The sequence below is a fragment of the Berghia stephanieae genome, chromosome 2 (genome assembly GCF_034508935.2).
Source record: "Berghia stephanieae isolate SIO BIC M18660-M18661 chromosome 2, UCSD_Bste_1.3, whole genome shotgun sequence".
Classification (NCBI taxonomy): domain Eukaryota; kingdom Metazoa; phylum Mollusca; class Gastropoda; order Nudibranchia; family Aeolidiidae; genus Berghia; species Berghia stephanieae.
This window is the reverse complement of record NC_088361.1, coordinates 103,743,893-103,768,892: the sequence shown is the minus strand read 5'-3', so window position 1 is coordinate 103,768,892 and position 25,000 is coordinate 103,743,893. Positions and strand designations below refer to the sequence as shown.

Genomic DNA, 25,000 nt, shown 5'->3' with positions numbered 1-25,000 from the left:
GTTCGTCGTTTTGGGGGTTTTTTTTGGCCTTATTTTTACTTCCGCTCAGTATGTTATTGGTTGGGCGGTGATAAGTGTTGTTATGTAGTGACATGTTGTAGTGTGTTCTCATTGTGTGTGTGTGTGTGTGTGTGTGTGTGTATATATATATATATATATATATATATATATATATATGTCCAAAACAAAGACAGAGAGCAATGGGAGCGATCTATATTCATGTTTTCGTCCAACCGAGTCATTGATCACATGATATGTTGCTGTCTAAGAATTGGATTTTCCTTAATAAATATAAACACGCTGTTGTGTTTATGAAAGTTGTAAACATACACATGTGTCAAGCTGAACAAAATGACCAATTGTGATGTTGGATAGGTCAAAAATTGGGAACACTTCACTATGTGGGTCGCTTTGAGCACATTTTGCAATGTGACCAATGACCCCGAGCACATGGAAAGATAATATAGATCATCCCCATTGAAAAACAGATACGGTGGGATAGACGACACAGCAAGTACCTCCCTGCCCACTATGGGAGGTCAGGAACCCCACCCAGAGGATTCTGGGATCAACATTGTTCATTTTTGGTTTTACGCACGTAATTTATCTGTCTCGGATATTTATGTATGGAAAGCCGAGTTATGTCACGTTTCTTTTAACTCAGAAAAGTGAGTGGAGCAGGCACTTATGTTGAGTGGTGGATAGCTCACACAGTGGAGCCACGCTCTCCCCGGCCAGGCGGAGTTGTCGTACCAGTAAGGTCGTGAGTTCAAACGTATTCATCGTTATGTTATAGCCTGATACTGAAATCCAAAAGGACTGGCAGTTTGACGTCATTATTTGGTTTTTGCACCGCCTAGTGAGTTGTCGTTAGTAGAGCTCATGGAAACAAGTGGTCCCATTGGTTGAACTATTGAATACAACTCACGATTTGTTTTCTTTTGTGGCAAAAGACTGGCATTCTGACGTCATTTTTTTGGTCAACCCCCATCGCCGCCGCGACGTTTTTATTCTCAATACTCTTCAACAGTCGTAACGTCACTTCCTTCATAATGACGCATGGTAACTTAGTAACACTGGCTCTAAACTATCGGAACAATGGCGGACGCCTTATGAAATATTTCTCCGTCGAGCATAAAAGCGTATCCAGAGGGGAAAAAAACCCCATAAATTTGATCATGTTTTGACTTTTACATATTCTGATCACAAGGCATATGAAAAGTTCAAGCCAACATGAAGAATAAAAAGTAATGATTTTCTTTGTTTAGAACCAAGATGGCCGCCGTTGCCGGATGGCGTGACATCAGACTACTGAATCCAATTCTCTTCTGGCACTTTCCTACTCACTAAATTTCTTGTTTCTTTTAACCATTGATTCCTGAAGGTCAAGGCCACGGACAAAGACGGGCGCCAAGAGACAGCAATTCGATACAGTCTACTCAACCCTGGGACCACGACACAGCGTCTCTTCAAAATCAATCCTATTTCTGGAGCCATTTCCCTGATGGGTGCTCTCGACAGAGATGGCACGGAACCTTTCTACACGCTAGCGGTCAAGGCCGAGGACGAAAGGATCGACCCGCTCATTGGTTACACTGAGGTTAAAGTTTATCCAATCGATGTCAACGATAAGCCGGTCTTCGAAAGAGAGGACATTCAAGTCTTTTTGGACGAGAATTCTCCTCAAAACAGTGAGTTCTATTTTTTTAGATTTTTTTTTACGTTTGCAACAAAATACAAAAAGATCCTGTTCACGTTCTTAATTGGGAGGCCTTCCGAAAGCTCCTACATCCCCAGTATTCTTGTTCTAGTAGGGGGTTTGGGAGGCGGGAGACTTTGAAAAAAAAAAAAAAAGTCCCCCCCCCCCCCCCCCCTCCCAAACCCCCTACTAGAACATTATTAAAAAAACCCAAGAATACTGGGGATGCAGTAGCTTTCGGAAGGCCTCCCCGTTCTTTTTGATGACAGGATCAAGTCAAATCAGTGAATGTCCGAACAAAAAAAAGGCCACATGAAAATTTTCTTATTTCCGATGTGCACATGCATTATGCGGGTCCGATAACCTAATCCAATTATTATAATTAACCGTGAGGTAATGGACACTATTTTGCGTTGGTTTGAGAGTATTTCCGTGACAACAATGAGACGGCAAGAAATTGGGTCACCAGGCCTTCAAATAAGCGCATTAACTCACTCATTCCTAGAGATTTTTCTACTTTTCAAAATTGGAAAAAATGTATTAAAAATGAGCATGTGCATAGATAGTTTTATTCAACTATTATTAACTTGCAAAACTTAAAAACATTAGCTTTGATACCACGCCTATAATTTGTCTCAGAAATGTGTAATAAATAGGCATGGGGTAAAAGTAACCCACATAAACCATGGATACAGTCGGTGTTAGGGTTGAGTGAGTTAACTTTATCCTTGAGTACATGATAATTATAATATGTACATATTTTTAAGGCTGTTCCAAAAAGATCGTTTTCGTTTCGCGCCCCACAAAAATACTTCAACAGTAAGTTATTTAGAAAAACTAAAGAAAAAATGTTTCAGCAGTTTCTCTTGGTTAAATAGTTTTAAAAGGACCTTAAAACCTGGCAATCTACCATCAAAATTATAGTACAGTCCTCTCCGGATAATCGCAACACATTGGGATCATCGAAAATGTTTCGATTAACCGAAACTTGCGATTAACCGAGTTGCGATTATCAGGAGTGGTCTGTAGTTATAGCTTTTTAAAGTTTCGAAAAAAAAGTGTGGACAAATTGGATAACACGTCCACAGTTTTTTTAACCTTTGATAAAATATATTTCTGCTATTCAAATGGAGCTATTTTTGCCCGTTTTTAACCCTCTCCTTACCACCTATTGGAAAATCGTCACATTTGTTACGATGCAACGGTCACTTTACTCATCCAGATTTCATTTCTTTTTGCTATAGCTATAAAAACTTGACATTCTGTAATAGAGTTCATATTGTCGTATAATATTATGTATAGAATGTGCTTCTTGCTTTTCTGTTTGAGTAAGAAATGTCTATTTTTTGGGTTGGGTGGGTGTAAAGTTTTGGGGAAAATCCTGAAAATGGCTGATAAGGAGAGAGTTAACTCACTCAACCCTAACACCGACTATATCCGTTGTATACCCGGGGTTACTTTTACCCCATTTTATTACATGTTTCTGAGGCAAATTACAGGCGTAGTATCAAAGCTATTGTTTTTAGTTTTTACATGTTAATGGTATAGTTGAATAAAACTATTTATGTACATGCTCATTTTTAATACATTTTTTTCCAATTTTGAAAAGTAGGGAAAATCTCTAGGATTGAGTGAGTTAAACCAACGCCCACCCATTCTTAAATATCGTTTAATCCAATAGTATTTGGATTGTGTGGCTATGTGGTCTAGTGGTATGACACTCGCTTTTCGGATCGGAAGGTCCTGGGTTTTGAGCCTAGCTTGGCGCATCGTCTAGTCCTTGGAAAAGGCTCTTTACTCACATTCTCTCACCGTACTCGGGTGTAAAATGAGTACCTGTGCGTTAACAGCATTGTCTCTGTCCGAAAAAAATTGCAATATCGCCTAACAGGCGTCATGTCTCATCCTCCATGTTAAATCTTGCTGTTGGTCAGGGACCTCTTGTAAAGCATTTTGAGCACGTTTAGTGGATATTGCGCTATACAAAAGCTCAATGTGATTATACGTGTTGTCTGTTCTGACGCATGTTAAAGCTCGACAGTCGAGCGATTCTTAATTTGTTCCCCCACTGGGAATTGGACTTTTGATAAACAATGTTGTTGTTTTGTTGTTTTTAGGGTTTTACGGCGCTTGCAACACATTTAGGTTATATCAGCGCCAGTAAAAAGTAAGACATAGGGGAATTGGTTCAAATAGGAAACAGGTGTAGATTCCATAAGCACTCTATCAAAGTACTTAATTTGAGATCACTAAAAGTTTCATCCAGACACAAGCACAGGTCCCCGCTAAGAGGAATACACTCAAATGTTTTACAAATCATATATAAAATATATAAAGCATAATACAGTGCATAACAGAGAGATGATTTACAATGAAAAAAATATCATCTCCCAAAACAAATGCATTTGACTGTTCCCCCCCCCCCCCCCCCCCCCCCCCCCCAACCAGGACTCGGCCAGGCCAGGACAAAACCAAGTAATCTCATTCCAAGACAAAGACAGAAAGTATGTTGGAAAACAGATATAAGGGGATAGAAGACACAGTATGTACCCCCCTGCCCACTATGGGAGGTCAGGAACCCCACCCAGATAAACAATAAAATAGCATCTTTTACGTACTGCCTTGGTTTGTAAGCAAATTGATAACCATGGCTCATTTACATGATCTGTTCCTCGATTTGACAAAGAAAAACGACCTTTTGACACTGCCTCATATTTCTGGATTATTCTCATTGCTTTCCAGCCGTCGTGGCTACAGTTACAGCCACGGACAGGGACGAAGGACTGAACGGCACGGTTAGATACAGACTGGCATCGGATCAGATGAGCCCAGGTGGGGTTCAATACTTCGGCATTGAGGGCATTTCGGGTCGTCTTACCACGAAAGCAGCCGATCTGGATAGAGAACGGATGGCCCGTCTCTACGTCATCGTCCAGGCCTACGATTTGGGCACGCCCTCTTTGAGTTCCACGGTAACGGTGACTGTTGTACTCAGGGATAAAAACGACAACGCCCCCGAATTCTTACAAGCCGATTACAAGTAAGGGATTTGCAAGGTTCAAACTTTTTATTTGTGACCCATCGTCTCAAAACGGTATTATGTCGGAATGAACCAGATGCTAAAAAGTCAAATTAAACTTAAACCAGTCAAAAATTTGAATTGTTGCTCTTCAGAAGTATAAAGTATGATATTCATTCTGCTCTATAAAACGTACAAACTCAACTCAAGTCTGAACTTTCTGGCTATAAATTCAATTGTTAGCATCTTAATCACCCCGACTTAATGCCGTTTTGAGGCGAGAGGTCACAATTTGACTATTGATCTTTTTTTTTCTTTTCTTTTTTTATAGCGCAATATCTACTTCACGTGCTCAAAGCGCTTTACAAAGGGTCCCCGACCAACAGCAACAGTTAACATGTAGGACGAGACATGACGCTTGTTAGGCGATAGGATCACAATTTTTCGGACGAAACAACGCTGTTAACGGCCAGGTACTCATTTTACACCCAAGTTCGGTGAGAGAATGTGAGTAAAGAGCCTTTTCCAAGGACTCAACAATGCGCTGAGCGAGGCTCGGACCCAGGGCTTTCCGATCCGAAAGCGAGTGTCAGAACAGCTTCAAAAAAGAACACAAAAATACCAAACACGGAACGTTTCGGGCTCAAAACCCTTCTTCAGCCAACAACAACAAAAAAACAATAAAGACATAAATACATTACTAAATTCCAGATCGACGAAAGATAAATTTGGCAGGTCCTTTCTGAAGAAGAATCTTGGAAGCGTTTCGTGTTTGGTATTTTGGTATTTAATTTTGTTTGTTTCTTTGAAGTTCTTATATTCATTTTTGTTTATTAATTCTAACCCAAGCATTTTTGCACTAAACGTTTTATTATTTATAATAAATAGTAAAAATGTATTAGTAAAAATTTATTATCGAAACTGACTGTAAAGGAACAAAGAGGAACGTATGGAATCTAAAACCAAATTCTAAAGCTTTAAATGAGAGAGAGAAACACTAGACGTCTACATCATGTTCGTTGTTTTGTTTTGTTTTTAAGGGTCTTACAGCGCTTCCAACACATTTAGGTTATATCAGCGCCAGTAAAAAGGAAGAAAATGGGATAGTAAAAAGTTCTAGAATTACAATTAAAGCACCCAAGAAAAAGTAAGACAAAGGGGAACTGAGAACAAATAGGGATCAGATGTAGATTCCAAGAGCATACCACCAATGTACTTAGTTTGAGATCACCTACAAGTCTCATCCAGACACATGCACAAAATCCAACAAAGAGGAATACACTCAAATGCTTACATTATACATTCAAAATAAAAATAATAATACATAACAGAGAGATGATTTACAAGGAAAAAATATCATCTCCCAAAACAATAACTATGCATTTGACTGTTTCCCTCCCAGCTAGGACTCCGGCCAGAGCCAGGACAAAACCAAGTAATCTCATTCCAAGACAAAGACGGAAAGCATGTTGGAAAACAGATATAAGGGGATAGAAGACACAGTATGTACCTCCCTATCCGCTATGGGAGGTCAGGATCCCCACCCAGACATCATGTTCATATCACTTGTTGAAGTCGTTAGTCATATGTGCAATCGGTGACATCCTTATCAATAATGGAAGGGTCGGACAAGCTCGCGTTAGTGTTCTCAAACCGATATGTATTCACTCCAATCAAGGCCTGCAGTGGTACACAGTCGTCCATTCTAACCTTTAAGTCCGTGAAGTAACTATCCGTCTGGTACCCGAATGAGGCCAGCTGGTGTTCTGCCTCGTCCAGCCCGAGGTCTTCAGAGATGGCGTCCTCTGGAATGCACGGAGCGTACTTGAAGATGTCTGTGACCAAGCATTTGGTACTGCCCCCTCGTCGAGTGTAGCGTTTTCCCGATGTCATGTTATACAAACAATAGTCACGGCCGCTCCACTCTTCCAGAGCAAGTCGCTTCCAGTTATCCACGTGAAGGGTGTATAGTTTCCGCCCGTTCAACGTGATATCCGTTGTCATGTGCTCGGGAAAGCAGCACGGTTTTATTGGAGTGTCCCCGCTTGCTACTAGTATGAGGAAAGGGATGAATGCGTAGGCTAACATTCTGGATGTGCACGGTTACGATTCTGGGTGGAAATAACAAATGTGACAATCTTAGATTATAGTAGTAACAATGGTAGAATGTGCGGCTATGTGGTCTTGTGGTATGACACTCGCTTTCGAATAGGAAGGTCCTGGGTTCGAGCCTCCCTCGGCATATAGTCGAGTCCTTGGAAAAGGCTATTTCCTCACATTCGCTCACCGTACTCAGGTGTAAAATGAGTACCTGGCCGTTGACAGAGTTGTCTCTGTCACACAAAAAGATTGTAATATCGCCTACCAGGCGTCATGTTTCGTTCTACATGTTACATGTTGCTGTTGGTCAACGACTCCTTGTAAAGCGCTTTTAGCACATTTAGTGGATATTGCGCTATAAAAAAGTTCATTTTTAGCTGATTTTTTAAAACGCAAAAGCTTCAAATATTAACGATGCTCACAAAAAAAAAAAGAGAGAAAAAAAAACCAATTTGACATGTCAAATATAACACGAACAATCGAACAAGTTTTCGTCCAGCCCAGTCATGGGTCACGTGATTTGTTACTGTCCAACGATTGGCTATTTCTTAATATAAATGTAAACAAGCGGCGTTGTTTATGAAAGGTTTAAATGGACCTATGAGTCAAGCTGAACAAAATGACTAATTGTGATTTTGGATATTTCCGAAGACTGAACACTTTTCACTTTGAGCACATTTTGCTATGACCAATGACCTTGAGCACTTGGAAAGGTCATATAGATCATCCCAATTCATTCCAATCTTATAGATAGTGTGCGCTTGGCTAAGAAACTCATAACATTGCCATCCGGAAGTATAACGGACCAACACACAAAACTATGTGTAACATTGAACATTAAAAGTCTGGTTTATACAGTTTTGTGAGAATTACTCATAAACGCGGATGGCAAAAAACAATGACAAAGACCTGAGTCAGTCATCATCGTTCTATCTATAAACGTTCAAGGTTGTAGTTTTGTGTGTTTGTCCGTTATATTTCCGGATGGCAATGTTGTGAGCTTCTTAGCCAAGCGCACACTATCTATAGATAGATCGAAGTTGACGTCACTCAGGCCTTCGTTATTGTTTTCTTTTGCCGTCCACGTTTATGAGTAATTGGATTCAATAGTCTGATGTCACGTCGCCCAGCAACGGCGGCCGTCGTGGTTCTAAAAGAAAATCGGTGCTTTTTATTCTTCATGATGGCTATAACTTTTCATATGTCTTATGATCAAAATGTGTAAAAGTCAAAACATGATCAGATTTATAATGGGTTTTTTTTCCTCTGGATACGCTTTTATGCTCGTCGGAGAAATATTTCATAAGGGCGTCCGCCATTGTTCCGATAGTTTAGAGCCAGCTACTAAGTTACCATGCGTCATTACGAGGGAAGTGACGGTACGACTGTTGAAGGGTATTCTCGCTTAACTGAATTATCCGGATTATAAAAATTCATGATTACACAAGAGTTTTGCGTGTTGGTCAGTTATACTTCCGGATGGCAATGTTGTGAGCTTCTTAGCCAAGCACATACTATCTATAGATAGTATGCACTTGGCTAAGAAGTTCAGAATCTGTCTATGCATCCTGCGACTAAAATAGTTATGCCACATTGTGATTCAATAATAAATAACCAATTAATTGTTTATTATGCATTCATTGTCCGGGAGACTGGTTACACACTTAATGAGCTTTGAACAGGAAGAGAGGAAGGTTGACGTCAGAAAGTCTGCTTCCCATTAGTTTTAGATTAGGTGGCGACGACTATTTCGATTTCTCTAAATGGAGAACCCCCGCCCATTCCTGTGGCGACCGACCAGGTCGATGGAGATTTTCTTATCTTATTTTAAATCATCGTAAACAATATGTTAAAAAACTCATTCACGACAGACCGTGGCCATCGTAAAGTTATAGCCGGACACTGACCAAAAAATGACGTCAAAATGCCAGTCTTTGGCCACAAAAGAAAACAAATCGTGAGTTGTATCATTGTATCCAATAGTTCAACCAATGAAATAACTTGTTTCCTTGAGCTCTACTAACGACAACTAAAGACGCTACACAAAAATAAAAAATGACGTCAAACTGCCAGTCCTAGAGGGTTCTAGTGTCAGGCTATATGTTAACGATGGCTACGGACAGACGCATTGTAAAGCGCTTTGAGCACCTCATACGTTTAGTGGATATTTAAGAATATCTATGCACACGTCTTTATTTCCAAACCTTTAAAATTCATATTAATTCCATACACAAGCGCCACTTCAATGGCAGTAAATTTACTTAGTTGTGCGGCTATGTGGTCTAGTGGTATGACACTCGCTTTTGGATCGGAAGGTCCTGGGTTCGAGCGTCGCTCGGCGCATAGTTGAGTCCTTGGAAAAGACTCTTTACTCACATTCTCTCACCGTATTCGGGGGTAAAATGAGTACCTGGCCGTTAACAGCGTTGTCTTTGTCCGAAAAATTGTAATATCGCCTAACAGGCGGCATGTCCCGTCATACATGTTAAATGTTGCTGTTGACCAGGGACCCCTTGTAAAGCGCTATGAGCACATTTAGTGGATATTGCGCGATAAAAAAGCTCAATTTAGTTGCTCATCTTGAATCAGTTTTATTATCCAAAGACAGATCAAAATTGACTTCTACCAAGCCACTAAAATGACTAGTTTACATTTTTTTCATAGTTTACATAAAATTGTCCAGTCCAGCTAAAAAGTTGTGAGGTCATCTTGGTTAGTTTATCAGTTGTCCTGGGGGTTCTGGGAGTTTCAACTCTAACAACAACAAAAAGACCAATGGGAGCGATCTATATTCGTGTTTTCGTTCAACCAGGTCATAAATCTCATGATTATTTGCTGTCCAACGATTGAATATTTCTTAACAAATGTAAACACGCTGCTTTGTTTACAAATATTATAAACATATCCATGTGTCAAGCTGAATCAAATGACCAATCGTGATGTTAGATATTTAAAAAGCTGTGAACACTTTTCACTAAGTGGGTCACTTCGAGCACATTTTGAAATGTGACCAATGACCTCGAGCACATGGAAAGTTAATATAGATCATGCCCAATAGTCTTCACCAGTCATAACGTCACTTCCTTCCTAATGACGCATGGTAAATTAGTAACACTGGCTCTAAACTATCGGAACAATGGCGGACGTCGTATGAAATATTTCTCCGGCGAGCATAAAAGCGTATCCAGAAGAAAAAAAACACATACATTTGATCATATTTTGACTTTTACACATTCTGATCACAAGACATATGAAAAGTTCTAACCAGCATGAAAAATAAAAAGTACAGATTTTCTTTGTTTAGAAACAAGATGGCCGCCGTTGCCAGGCGGCGTGACATCAGACTATTGAATCGTATTGCAGACGCCAAAATAGATCGGATTAATATTAGTTTCTTTCTTTGGATAAATAAAACTTTAATTTTAACTCCCAGGGCAACAACTTAGTACATATATTATTTGGCCTTTATTCTTTTTCCGCAAGTTCCTAGCATTGGTTTCGCTTTGTTATTTAATTTTATCTGTCACTATTTTTTAAATTTATTATTTATTACTATATTATTTATATCAATATAAGGGATGGGGAAAGGGGGGGGGGTGTTCTTTTTTGTATTTTTTCCCCCAGGGGAATTTTGCCTTTCACTGCTAGGAACTTGTGGAAATTTATACTCCCTCCCGCCTTTACTAATAGTCGTTGAAGATGGAATTTCTCCCCCAAAATATTTATTATGACCCACCGCATTTATCTGGTATAATTTTTGTCGCATTGAGTCAGATTTCGAAGCGTGAGCTTTTAGTGAAAATAAGAAAAAACAAATTGAGCTTTATATAGCGCAATATCCACTAAATATGCTCAAAGCGCTTTACAAGGGGTCCCTGGTCAACAGCAACATTTAACATGTAGGACGGGACATGCCACCTGTTAGGCGATATTACAATTTTTCGGACAAAACAACGCTGTTAACGGCCAGGTACTCATATGACAACTGAGTACGGTGAGAGAATGTGAGTAAAGAGCCTTTTCCAAGGACTCAACTATGCGCCGAGCGCGAGGCTCGAACCCAGGACTTTTCGATCCGAAAGCGAGTGTCATACCACTAGACTACATAGCCGCACTAAAAAGAAAATAAGAAAGATATTTTTAATTTTTAAGAGCCCGCCAACACCACCCAACCCCCCCCCCCCTTCCCTATCTAAATCTCTAAATTTCTGTCATTTTGGTAGGATTAGTTGTAAAGAGTCGTGGTGGATGGCGTCAATTGTAGAGCATCCCTGTCGTGGCCAGGCGGAGTTGCCGTAACAGTCGTGTCGTGGGTTCGAATCCTTACCGCCACCAATATCTTATTCTCCGTTGTCTTCTGGCACTTTTCTACTCACTTCATTTCTTATCGTATCTTAAGCCTGACAACCTGAAAGTAAAGACCCAAAAAGTAGAAGTCGGGGGAGGGAGTGGCTCTCGGTAGAATAGAATTTGAAGCGACTTTTTTTGGGTCGTGGATAGCTCATACGATAGAGTCACGATCTCCCCGGCCAGGCGGAGTTGTCGTATCATTAAGGTTGCGGGTTCGAGCCCCCATCGCCGCCGCGAAGTTTTTCATTCTCTGGCACTTTCCTACTCACTTCATTTCTTGCGTATAGTAGATGCAATTTTTATAAGAATGTATAACAAGATGAGAAAAGATTCGTCTAGAGATGTTAGAGAGGTGGTGGTGGTGGTGTCGGTAGTAGTAGTAGTAGTAGTAGTAGTAGCAGTAGTAGTAGTAGTAGTAGTAGTAGTAGTAGACGTTGTAATAGTAGTAGTAGTAGTAGTAGTAGTAGTAGTAGTAGTAGTAGTAGTAGTAGTAGACGTTGTAATAGTAGTAGTAGTAGTAGTAGTAGTAGTAGTAGTAGTAGTAGTAGTAGTAGTAGTAGTAGTAGTATTAGTATTAGTAGTAATTGTAGTAGGAGTAGTAGCGTATGGCTACTACCCCATGTCATTTCGTCAACCCAGCTTCGAAAGTCTTCTTCCGCCCTTAGAACTGTGGGTAGTAGGGAGGGGTTCCCTAATTTTATTTTGTTTTTGTTGTTTTTCCACAATTTCCTAACACTGGCTTCGCTTTGTTATTTAATTTTATCTGGTTTTTATTATTATTATTATTATTATTATTATTATTATTATTATTATTATTATTATTATTATTATTATTATTAATATTATTATTATTATTATTATTATTATTATTATTATTATTATTATTATTATTATTATTATTATTATTATTATTATTATTATTTATTATATAAAGGATGGGGGGTAGGGGCTCAGGAAGGGTGGGTGTCTTTTTTGTATCTTTTTTCCAATGGGACTTTTGCCCTTCACTGTAAGGAACTTGTGGAAAGACTCCCTTTTTTTATTTTTGTTGTTGACCTTTTCACGACACTCGCTTTCCTCAAGAAAAGTTTATTCTAAATTAAATGTTATGGTTCGCTTAAAATTTACTTATAAGCACAAGGGAGGACTTCCGTAGTTTCACAGCACTTTATTATAATATATTATGGCCTTTCTATTAATTGCATTGTCCAATAAATATTACTAGACTCTAGACGAGGCATGTATAGATAGTTCGAAGATGACGTCACTCAGGCCTTTGTTATTGTTTTTGCCATCCGCGTTTGTGAGTTGTTCTCACTAAACTGTATTAACCAGACTATAAAAGTTCATGGTTACACAGAGTTTGTGTGTTGGTCCGTTATACTTCCGGATGGCAATGTTGTGAACTCCTTGGCCAAGCGCATTCTATCTATTTGTGATTTTTCTAATTTCAAAAACAATTTGCTGAGTCACTTGTCGTTGACGACTTCTGCCCGACTCCATTGTTACTTACTGTGTTTTCCACCAGTTTCCATATTGCAAGTGATGACAAACATTTTGGTTCATCCGGTCAGGTTTCTAGTATCTTTAGTTTATAGTTAGGTAATAATTAAAATACAAAATCCCTCTTTGGGTTTAGACGTTCTGTGAAGCTACAGAAGTCCTTCTAATATTCATTCCTATACTTACATTTAAATATCTCCAGAATACTTTCAGAAGATCCAAATGTAACACTTCGAACAGTATCGTTTTCGATAACAGCCAACAGCTGCTTCTTAGACCAACTAGATTGTAGAATGAATGGGAGCGATCTATATTCATGTTTTCGTCCAACCGAGTCATCAATCACGTGATTTGTTGCTGTCCAACGATTGGACATTTCTGAACAAATGTAAACACGCTGCTTTGTTTATGAAAGTTGTAAATATTCCCATGTGTCAAGCTGAACATTACCAATCGTAATGTTAAATAGTTCAAAATCTGTGAACACTTTTCACTATAAAGGTCACTTTGAGCACATTTTGCAATGTGACCAATGACCTCGAGCACATGGAAAGTTAATATAGATCATGCCCATTACACAGCACAAAAGAACTTAACGTTTAAATCTTGTTCTGTTCTGCCCGCCAAATCAACGTCATCATCTCACAACAAACTGTGTTAACCTTTAATGTTTTCACTTCAGTCAAAACTTGTAACCCAAAGGGTGGTCCGAAGAGATAGAATGCGCTTGGCTAAGAAGCTCACAACATTGCCACCCGGAAGTATAACGGACCAACACACAAAACAATGACAATGTGTAACCTTAAACGTTGATAGTTTGGTTAATACAGTTTAGTGAGAATTACTCATAAACGTGGATGAAAAAAAAAGGAATAACAAAGACCTGAGTGACGATCTATAGATGGTATGAAGATGACGTCACTCAGGTCTTTGTTATTGTTTTTTGCCATCCGCGTTTATGAGTAATGCTCACTGAACTGTATTAACCTGACTATAGATAGTATGCAGATGACGTCACTCAGGCCTTTGTTATTGTTTTTGCCATCCGCGTTTGTGAGTTGTTCTCACTAAACTGTATTAACCAGACTATAAAAGTTCATGGTTACACAGAGTTTGTGTGTTGGTCCGTTATACTTCCGGATGGCAATGTTGTGAACTCCTTGGCCAAGCGCATACTATCTATAAACGTTCGTGGATACACACCGTTTTGTGTGTTGGTCCGTTATACTTCCGGATGGCAATGTTATGAGCTTCTTAGCCAAGCGCATACTATCTATAGATAGTATGCAGATGACGTCACTCAGGCCTTTGTTATTGTTTTTGCCATCCGCGTTTGTGAGTTGTTCTCACTAAACTGTATTTACCAGACTATAAAAGTTCATGGTTACACAGAGTTTGTGTGTTGGTCCGTTATACTTCCGGATGGCAATGTTGTGAACTCCTTGGCCAAGCGCATTCTATCTTTTGATGGTATGAAGATGACGTCACTCTGGTCTTTGTTATTGTTTTTTTGTTTGTTTGTTTTTGCCATCCGCGTTTATGGGTAATTCTCACTAAACTGTATTAACCAAACTATAAACAATAATGGATACACCTAGTTTTGTGTGTTGTTCCGTGTTACTTCCGGATGGCAATGTTGTGAACTCCTTAGCCAATTGCATACTATCTATAGATAGAATGCGCTTGGCCAAGGAGTTCACAACATTGCCATCCGGAAGTATAACGGACCAACACACAAACTCTGTGTAACCATGAACTTTTATAGTCGGGTTAATACAGTTTAGTGAGAACAACTCACAAACGCGGATGGCAAAAACAATAACAAAGGCCTGAGTGACGTCATCTGCATACTATCTATAGATAGTTCGAAGATGACGTCACTCAGGTCTTTGTTATTGGGGTTTGTTTTGTTTTTTTGCCATCCGCGTTTATGAGTAATTCTCACGAAACTGTATTAACCTGACTATAAACGATCATGGTTACACACGGTTGTGTGTGTTGGTCCGTTAGACTTCCGGATGGCAATGTTGTGAACTTCTTAGCCAAGCGCATACGATCTTTACAAGGACCATAGTTGACATCACTCAGCCCATTATTATTTTTACACAGCCTTTTTGTGATTAGTTTTCTCTAAATTATAAAAACAACGAAGTTTACATCACGCGGGTCTTTGTTATTGTTTTTTTTTTTGCCATCCATGTTTATGAGTAATTCTCACTAAACTGTTTTGATGCTGTGGGCTTGGCTAAGAAACTCACAAGATTGTCATCCGGAAGTATAACGGACCAACACACAAATCTATGCGTAACCGTGAACGTTTATAGCCTGGTTCATACAGTTTAGTGAGAATTACTCATAAAAGTGGATGTCAAAAAGCAATAACAAAGACATGAGTAACGTCAACTTCGTTCTATCTATTGAAATATTGATGATATGAGTTTAATTAAAATACAGCTTCAAAAAAAAAAACGAACAAAATACCCAACACGGAACGTTTCGGGCTCAAAACCCTTCTTCAGCCGACAGCAAAAACAAACCAAAAAAAAACCAAAAAAAAAAACAATACAGGCATAAATACATTACTAAATTTCAGATATTGATGACAGATAAATTTTGTAGGTCTTCTCTGTCTGTTGTAAAATTTCTCTGTCGACTATCTGGAATTTAGTGATGTATTTATTTCTTTATTGTTGGCTGAAGAAGGGTTTTGAGTCCGAAACATTCCGTGTTAGGTATTTTGTTCTTTTTTTTTGAAGCTGTTATATTCATTTTTGTTTATTACTTTCTAAAGATTTGATGACTAAATGTTGAATTCTAAACTAGCGGGTGGTTGGATGGGAGCATCACCCTTGAATCATATACCTATATATATGTTCGCATGGGTGTACGATCCGATAGTGATGTCGTTTCTTCTTCTCTTTACTAGCCTATCCTGCTTCTTTGGTTTGTGATTGTATTTTTGACAGGGGATTTTTTTTTCTTTCTGTAAATCTTCTGCCTGTTTGTTCTTGGTTATTTATAATTTAGCTTATGATATCTTATGGTTATGATTTTGATTTACATTTGTACTATTTTTGTTAGATTGCTTGTTTTTTTTGTTTCAGCGGTCTCTCATATAACCTCAATTGTGTTGGAAGAGACCTAAAGCAACAAACAAACAAAAAAATCCTAAACTAATGTATTGATGGAATTATTTGATTTTGTCTTCTTTTTTTTTTTAAACTTTCAGCATTTCCCTGTCAGAAAACGATATCGGAGAGATTTCGGGCTTCCCTATACAAGCGAAAGACAAGGACGTCGAGCTGAAGAACAGGCAGCTTGTTTACAGTATCGATGGAGACTCCAGCGGCCATTTCTTTGTACAATCTTCTTTTAACGATCCTGGAACAGCATTTATTGGCATCAAAGATGTGAGTATTCCAATTTTTGTTTTGTGTTTTTTTTTTTGTTTTTTGTTTTTTTTTTTTGGTTTTGTTTTTTGTTGTTTTTTTTTGAGGTTTTTTTGTTTTTTGTTTTTTTGCGTGTTAGTCATCGAGTCTACTTTACAAGATCATCAATTTTAATTTTTGGAGAAAATTGAGTTTATTTGCAGCCAAAATCCTCCAAAATGCTTAGGCCAATAGAACCAAAGATTATGGAAGGCAAAGATAATTGAGGCAATACCAGATCATCAATTTTCTTTTACGACTAGTTTTGGTAGTTTTTACAACGTCATTTCATTATTGAATCTGATCTCTAGACCAATCCGATTGACTATGAAAAGGACCCCCGTGTTGTGACCTTCACCCTTAGCGTGACGGACGGGGAGACCACCCATACTGACACGGCGTCCATTACAGTGCGCGTCACGGACTTCAACGACAACGCGCCCGAATTTGGCAGGGATCACGTCAACGTCACGTTATTGGACGGAACGCCTCGTCTCTCATACGTCACAGAATTCCCGGCGACTGATGTCGATGAAGGAATGAATGGGCAAATAATGTGAGTTGATTGTCAGTTTTTTTTACATATGTGACCCTCCGTCTCAAAACGGTATTAAGTCGGGTTGGTTAAGATCGTGAAAATGGCATTTGTAGCCAGAAATATCAGACTTAAGTTGAGTTTGTTTGCTTTATAGAGGAGAAGGGATATCATATTTTACTGTGTTAAATACCAATGTTTTATATTTTTGAGCAGTTCAACTATAATTTGACTTTTAAGCATCTGGTCCATCCCGACATAATACCGTTTTGAGACGTTGGGTCACATATCAGCTTTGTTTACATTTTTATCTCAAAAATATATACCGGGAGGCCTTCCGAAAGCTCCTACATCCCCAGTATTCTTGTTCTAGTAGGGGGTTTGGGAGGGGGGAGACTTTAAAAAAAAAAAGTTTCCCCCCTCCAAAACCCCCTACTAGAACATTATAAAAAACAAGAATACTGAGGGATGTAGGAGCTTTCGGAAGGCCTCCCTATATGCGGCTATGTGGTCTCGTGGTATGACACTCGCTTTCGGATCAGAAGGTCCTGGGTTCGAGCCTCGCTTAGCGCATAGTTGAGTCCTTTGAAAAGACTTTTTACTCACATAATCTCACCGTACTAAGGTGTAAAATGAGTACCTGGTCGTTAACAACGTTGTCTTTGTCCGAAAAAAAATTTGTAATATCACATAACAAGCGTCATGTCCTGTCCTACATGTTGAGTGTTGCTGTTGACCAGGGACCCCTTGTAAAGCGCTTTGAACACGTTTATTGGATATTGCGCTATATGAAAGCTCAATTTATATCTGCTATGCGGCCCACCGAATCAAAACGTTTTTTTTTTTTTGTCAGAATGAATCAAGCCATGAACAATGAGCTTAGAATTAGAGTGATGAGAATGACAAAATGTGGGTCTTTTGCAATGTAAAACATTCTATTTCTTGTTTAACTCAGTCAACCCTAACACCGACTTTATCCGTAGTTTACACCCAGGGTTACTTTTACCCCATGCCTATTTATTACATTTGTCTGACACAAATTATAGGCGTAGTATCAAAGCTAATGTTTTTAGTTTTTACATGTTAATGATTAAATTAAAAATTGAGCTTTTATATAGCGCAATATCCACTAAACGTGCTCAAAGCGCTTTACAAAGGGTCGCTGGTCAACAGCAACATTTAACATGTAGGACGGAACATAACGCCTGTTAGGCGATATTATAATTTTTCGGACAAAGACAACGCTCTTACCGGCCAGGTACTCATTTTACACCCGAGTACGGTGAGAGAATATGAGTAAAGAGCCTTTTCCAAGGACTCAACTATGCGCTGAGCGCGAGGCTCGAACCCAGGACCTTTCGATCCGAAAGCGAGTGTCATACCACTCGATCACATAGCCGCAATGATAGTTGAATAAAACTATCTACATGTACATACCCATTTTAATACATTTGTTTCCAATTTTGAAAAGTAGCAAAAATCTCTAGGATTGAGTGAGTTCACCAAAAGAATAGAAATTAGCACCAAATTTCATATCTATTGCTGAATAATTGTGACCCAACGTCTCAAAACGATATTACGTCGGGATGGACCAGATGCTTAAAAGTCAAATTATAGTTGAACTGCTCAAAAATATAAAAAAATGGTATTTAACACAGTAAAATATGCTATCCCTTCTCCTTTATAAAGCAAACAAACTCAACTTAAGTCTGATATTTCTGGCTACAAATGCCATTTTCACGATCTTAACCAACCCGACTTAATACCGTTTTGAGACGGAGGGTCTCATTTGTTTCCAATTTTGAAAAGTTGCAAAAATCTCTAGGATTGAGTGAGTTCACCAAAAGAATAGAAATTAGCGCCGAGTTTCATATCTATCGCTGAATAATTGATTTGTAGCGCCAAGCTCATCCCAACATATTCTTGAGCTTATATATAGCGCAATACTACTAACATTTATATGGCGCATTCCCACTGGTTTACCATGCTCATAATAATATGCTCCACAATGCTTCATGTAATTCTCTCACATGGAACCATGCTTCCTTCTCAAACTGTTCAAGTCGCCTGTTGGACTTCCTTGTGGTTTAACTAATATTCTTACAATATCCGCGACTGCCTATAAGCAGGTATTCATTCTTACTTACTTACTGACTTATCCGAACCAGCGACCACCTGAGCTCTAGCCCTTCTGTCTTGTGCCATGACGTAGAAGTTAGACGTCTTTTGTAGTTGTTCCAGGTGACTATAAAGTGTGTTACTGATGCTTGGATTTGGTGGGAGGAATGTGCATCTCAGATCTTCAAGAGGTTGACATTCAAGCAAGTGGTGTGTTCAGGTATTCATTCACAAGGGAGTCGAGTGAGATTGATAATGTGTGTAAAGTGCCTTGCTTACCGAATAACATAACATCGGTACCAGAATCTGATACAATCACTGTCTGTCACTAGTCTGCCCATTGACCACGTTTAACTTAGCTTGAGTTTTTTACGACAAGACGAGAAACCGCACCGCTGAGCTGTCGACGCCACGAAGGTTGGCAATTGTGACCTATCGTCTCAAAACGGTATTATGTCAGAACGAACCAGATGCTTAAAAGCAAAAGTAAATGTTAAACTGGTCAAAAATATAAATTGTTGGCATAAGCACCCTAAAATATGGCATCCATTCTCCTTATTAAAACATACAAACTATACACAAGTCTGATATTTCTGGCTATAACTTCAATTTTCAACATCTTAACCAACCCGACTTAATACCGTTTTGAGGCGAAGGGTCACAATGTTTGTATATTAAGCTAAACTTTTTTTTAAAATGAGTTAGAATAAAGTACACATCACAGAGAGTGGCTTTTGTTTTCTTAACTTCAAGAGAACTTTCTTACTCTTATCATTTTGACTCAAGACTCATTTTGACTCAAGACTCACATTTCCACAATCCGGCATAACACCAGATTGACACCACGCACCACATATATGTAAAATACTCCTCGTCATTTGTGGATGCAGCCATAACGATATTATGTCGTGTCTCGGTCATTTTTTAATGAATGTCTTCAAATGTGTTACAGTGAACGACATAATCAGTCGGATGGTGAAAAGGTTTGAACTAAGATATTGCCAAGTTTAGTTAGAATGAGGTCAATTTTTATCAAAAATGAATTCTTGCCATAAATGATTAAATCGACCCTTTTTGTACATCTTCGGGAAATATCAAAGCTTAATTTCACTTCTAACATTTTTTACAGCTAGTCAAGTTGTAAAAGTATGAAAAAGTTGCTGAATACCTTTCCAATACATCTGACCATAACTTCACAAAAACTCACCCGATAAACTTCAAATAAAGATTTAAATCAGTCTGGAGAGCATGATCTTTCAGAAAATAGAAAAAATGCAAATCCGAAAATGTCACCTTCCGACTGTTTATGTCATGCACTGACACATTTTAACGCAATTATCACGTCATGCACTGGGCCATTTCCGTCTATCTGCAGGGTTGCCAATTTGGCAGATTTTCTGCCAAATGTCCTTTTTTTTTTTGGCAGAATTTGAAGTCGTCTGCAGAGAAAAATCGGTTTGGCAGTTTGGCAGATATTTGGCAGATTTTATTTTCCGAGGCCTAGGAATGAATCTATAGTCTACTCCACGTTTTCCATGGCAATTTTTATGTATTAGTGATTTTTTAAAACTTGGGAAATGTAAAAAAAAAATTCATGACATCGGCCTTGCGAATTTTTTGTTTAACAAAACTGATGAGTTTTCAAAGGGGGTACTATAAATAGTACGGTTTGGCAGATTTTGTGGTATTTGGCAGATTTTTTAAATCCGGTTGGCAGAATGCCTGAAATTAATCTGGCAACCCTGTCTATCTGACGCAGCACTCATTTACCTGACCAAAGTGGTCGTAGAGGAGACATGAGATGATTTTGAAGTAAAGTGGTCCCTTCATTTAGATTCGAATTAGAATTAGAATTCTCTTTATTCATCCCATAGGGGAAATTTGTCTCTAGGGTCTATTCCAAGAGAAGACTGGAATAATGCAGGCGTCAGCCGCAGTGCAGCACCGCAAATTGAGCTAGGGCGAGGTGACTTGCTCAAGGCCACATAGCGCATCGGCGGGCGATCGAAAACTCGTTACCTCTCGGGTTCGAAGCAAAGACCGTACCGCTGAGCCACTCTGCTGCTCCCCTGTCTCTAGATTTGCTCGTCCATGGTAGCCTGTTCATCTTTGTCCTTCCTTTGCTTTATCCACCCAGCACTTTGTTTGCCGTTTTTACTGCTTCTGCGCCCCCCCCCCCCCAAGTTCCATTTCATTTCATCACGGGTTTTGCCAATGGCTCGTGGCTATGTGGTCTAGTGGTATGACACTCGCTTTCGGATCGGAAAGTCCTGGGTTCGAGCCTAGCTCGACGCATAGTTGAGTCCTTGGAAAAGGCTCTTTGCTCACCTTTTCTCACCGTACTCAGGTGTAAAATGAGTACCTGGCCGTTAACAGCGTTGTCTCTGTCCGAAAAAATATAATATCGCCTAACAGGCGTCATGTCTCGTTCCACATGTTATGTATTGCTGTTGGCCTGGGACCCCTTGTAAAGCACTTTGAGCACGTTTAGTGGATATTGCGCTATATAAAAGCTCAATTTAAGTTAACTCAATGCGAGAAACACGGCCAAACCAAGACTGCTGTCTTCTTTTTACTACAGGGATTGATGTGGTCCTGCCAGAGAATCAACTGTCCTAAAAAAGAAATTTTTTTAAATTGAGCTTTTATATAGCGCAATATCCACTAAATGTGCTCAAAGCCCTTTACAAGGGGTCCCTGGCCAACAGCAACATTTAACATTTAGGACGGGACATGACGCCTGTTAGGCGATGTTATGATTTTTTGGACAGAGATAACGCTGTTAACGGCCAGGTTCTCATTTTACACCTGAGTCCATATGATTTGATGAGTGTACCATTGGCGGCTGCTAACGGGAACCCGTGTTGTCCGCGGCGAAGGTCGTTTGTTGAAGCCGGTAACACACTGATCTCAGCTCCTGTATCGATCAGAAAGTTGCGGCCAGATTGTTTATCATATGCAAACAGAAGGTTGTCCTTGGAGCCGGCCACCATATTGCTTATAGGTGGTCGGCTGTCCAGTTTTCCGAAAATTTGCAAGGAGTGGTGCATTTTGTAGCCTGTTTGCCGAATTTTTGGTGGTACCAACACAAATCCGGGTCGGGTGTCTTACTGTGTTGATGGCGTGGTCCATCTCGTTTGTTGTGTTTGCCTCCTTTCATTGTTGCATTAATGGTAGCTCCGGTGGACATAAAGTGTTTGTCTGCTGCTTTGGCCAGGTCCCGGAGGGTCGGATAATCCTGTTGAGTTACCAAAGATTGGACTTCTGCTGGTAGTTGGCGTAGAAAAACTTCCTTAAAAAGGAATCCTGGTTCTTGTCCTGTAGGGACTATGGCAAGCATTTTGTCCAATAGTTCGCTTGGTTTGGAATCACCCAGACCACCAATGTCTAAGATGCGTGATACGGCTTCTCTTTCAGAAAGTTTGTAATTGTCTATGAGTCTTTGTTTGAGGGTTTCATATTTGTTAGTGCTTGGTGGGTTGGTCAGGATGCCGAGAACTCTGGTGGCAGTGTCTTGGTCGAGGGATGCTGTGACATAACTGTATTTAGTTACGTCAGCTGTGGTTCCTTTAATTGTGAATTGTGCCTCGGCCTGAACGAACCAAATTTGAGCTCTTTGGGGCCAAAAGGTTGGTAGTTTGATGGACACTGCGTTGGCTTCATGGGTATCCTGATTGTTTGGCATGTTGAAGGAAGGGTGTGTTCAATCCTGACGTCGGGGTCACCACTGTAACTTTATTCAGTTGACAAAATTACTTTTAGGGTAACAACTGCAAAATAACAATAACCTTAAATAACAAAATGTTACTAAAGCTCGCAACACAACATATTAACAATGTATAACACTACACCAGTAACAATTATTTCCAAATTGACATAGAAACATTTATCTGTCTTAGATATTCCATTCTGAGAGAGTCTGACCCCAGGCACGAGTTTTACATCGATCCTAACAACGGGACTGTGATAACCCGGAAACCGTTGGACAGAGAGAAGGAACCCGTTATCACTGTGACCATCATTGCCACAGATAAAGGTACGTCAACAGTTGAAAACGGTATAGATAGTTCGAAGATGACGTCACTCAGGTCTTTGTTATTGTTTTTTGCCATCCGCGTTTATGAGTAATGCTCACTGAACTGTATTAACCCGACTATAAACGTTCATGGATACACACAGTTTTGTGTGTTGGTCAGTTATACTTCCGGATGGCAATGTTATGAGCTTCTTAGCCAAGCGCATACTATCTATAGGAAACAATGCAAGACAAAGAAGAACGAAAAATACAACACGAAACATCATCCCAAAAATCAGCTTGTCGGTCGATTTTTTTTGTACGCTATTTTTCTTTCTACATTGTCTGGTATTGATTGTTTCGTATGCATCTTTTCAGATTATCTTCCTCTTGTGCCTGTGCCCAGATTTTTTCCATTTCCAATTTTCATAATGAAGAAACGTATGCTTTCTTAACATGGTTGTTGGGGGTGGGGGGGGGGGGGGGGGGGGTATGTAAAATGTGATATCTACAATTGGAGTCAATAGTCTGATGTCACGTCGCCCAGCAACGGCAAGCAACGGCGAGCAACGCGGTTCTAAACAAAGAAAATTGTACTTTTTATTCTTCATGCTGGCTAGAACTTTTTATATGTCATGTGATCAGAATGTATAAAAGTCAAAACATGATCATAATATTTATAATGTTTTTCTCCTCTGGATACACTTTCATGCTCGTCGGAGATATATTTCATAAGGGCGTCCGCCATTGTTCCGATAGTTTAGAGCCAGTTACTAAGTTACCATGCGTCATTACGAGGGAAGTGACGTCATGACTGTTGAAGACTATTGGAATGATAACACTTTCAAAAAGGTGGCCGGACAGCCATATAGTGCTATTGTCATACTTTCGTAACCAATCAGAATGTGATATTGAATTGTTTTGAAATATACCGCTGTTTGATTGGTCAGTAAAATATAATAAGGAAAACTCACAAGTGGTCTCTGGGCGCCATCACACGTCCTGCATACGTCAGCACACTTCCTGCATACGTCAGCACACGTCCTGCATACGTCAGCACACGTCCTGCATACGTCAGCACACGTCCTGCATACGTCATCACACGTCCTGCATACGTCAGCACACGTCTTTCACAGCTGAGCGTCTAATTCTCATTGCCAAAAGTACTCAATGATGGGATCATCAATTTCTCCTGGTATAGATAGTTCGAAGATGACGTCACTCGGGTCTTTGTTATTGCTTTTTGCCATCCGCATTTATGAGTAATGCTCACTGAACTGTATTAACCAGACTATAAACCTTCAAGGTTACACACAGTTTTGTGTGTTGGTCCGTTATACTTCCGGATGGCAATGTTATGAGCTTCTTAGCCAAGCGCATACTATCTATATTAAAGGACATTGAAATAGTTGATTCTGAGGACGAGGTGGAAATGTGTGACATAAATTAAATCATTAAATAAAATCTATAACTACAGAGTTTTACTTTGTTCACTATTCAGACGTCTCAAGAATTTCCATCTTTTATTGTTGTTTCAGGAAAAATCCCTCTCAGCAGCTCAGCTACCCTGGTGGTCACCTTAACGGACACCAACGACTGGGCGCCTCAGTTCCGAGAGCCGTATCTTCCAAAAGTTGAAGAAAACGTGGCTTACGATAATGAAATTGTGGTGGAGATTTTTGCCACCGACCAGGACACTCTGCCATACGGACCACCCTTTGGGTTCAAGCTTCCCCCTGCGTGTGCAAGTTCGGCGTGTCAGAACTTCCAACTCAGCATGAATACAGGTAGTCTATATGTGACCCTCCGTCTCAAAACGGTATTACGTCGGGTTGGTTAAGATCGTGAAAATGGCATTTGTAGCCAGAAATATCAGACTTAAGTTGAGTTTGTTTGCTTTATAGAGGAGAAGGGATATCATATTTTACTGTGTTAAATACCAATGTTTTATATTTTTGAGCAGTTCAACTATAATTTGACTTTTAAGCACCTGGTCCATCCCGACATAATACCGTTTTGAGACGTTGGGTCACATATTTGTGATTGTCAACTAAGAAGCGAAATTCGATTTACTGATTTTTGAGTTGTGGAGCGGACAATAGCACTAGAAATCAGTACTGTATTCATAAAGAAATGACCTGTTAATCAGGGGGGGGGGGAATTACTTGATTTTTCATTTTTGTTAAAACTTTGTTGTTTATCTTGCTTAGTTTATTTGTCTTCCTATATTTTT

The 25,000-nt window shown here is 39.5% G+C and overlaps 2 protein-coding genes across 5 annotated transcripts in view; one reads left to right on the top strand and one right to left on the bottom strand.

The window, feature by feature from the left end:
- The window catches only part of LOC144966124 (neural-cadherin-like), a 173,194-nt gene that overhangs the window by 80,780 nt on the left and 67,414 nt on the right, over positions 1-25,000 (top strand). For all 4 annotated transcript variants that reach the window (XM_078902233.1, XM_078902231.1, XM_078902232.1 and 1 more), the window contains exons 23-28: positions 1,385-1,691; positions 4,442-4,739; positions 15,901-16,081; positions 16,411-16,655; positions 22,652-22,788; positions 24,306-24,554. In XM_078902233.1, coding sequence (XP_078758359.1) covers positions 1,385-1,691; positions 4,442-4,739; positions 15,901-16,081; positions 16,411-16,655; positions 22,652-22,788; positions 24,306-24,554 — 1,417 coding nt within the window. The remainder of the gene's footprint in view (positions 1-1,384; positions 1,692-4,441; positions 4,740-15,900; positions 16,082-16,410; positions 16,656-22,651; positions 22,789-24,305; positions 24,555-25,000) is intronic.
- On the bottom strand, positions 5,647-12,957 carry LOC144966125 (uncharacterized). The gene is made up of 2 exons (XM_078902235.1): positions 12,858-12,957; positions 5,647-6,829 (listed from the first exon to the last, which is right to left on the bottom strand). Exon 2 carries the CDS (start codon positions 6,804-6,806, stop codon positions 6,297-6,299), a length of 510 nt encoding a protein of 169 aa, XP_078758361.1. The 5' UTR covers positions 6,807-6,829; positions 12,858-12,957; the 3' UTR covers positions 5,647-6,296.

Coding starts and splice junctions, on each gene's coding strand:
- LOC144966125 (XM_078902235.1), bottom strand. CDS start 6,806: ATGTTAGCCTACGCATTCATCCCTTTCCTCATACTAGTAGCAAGCGGG.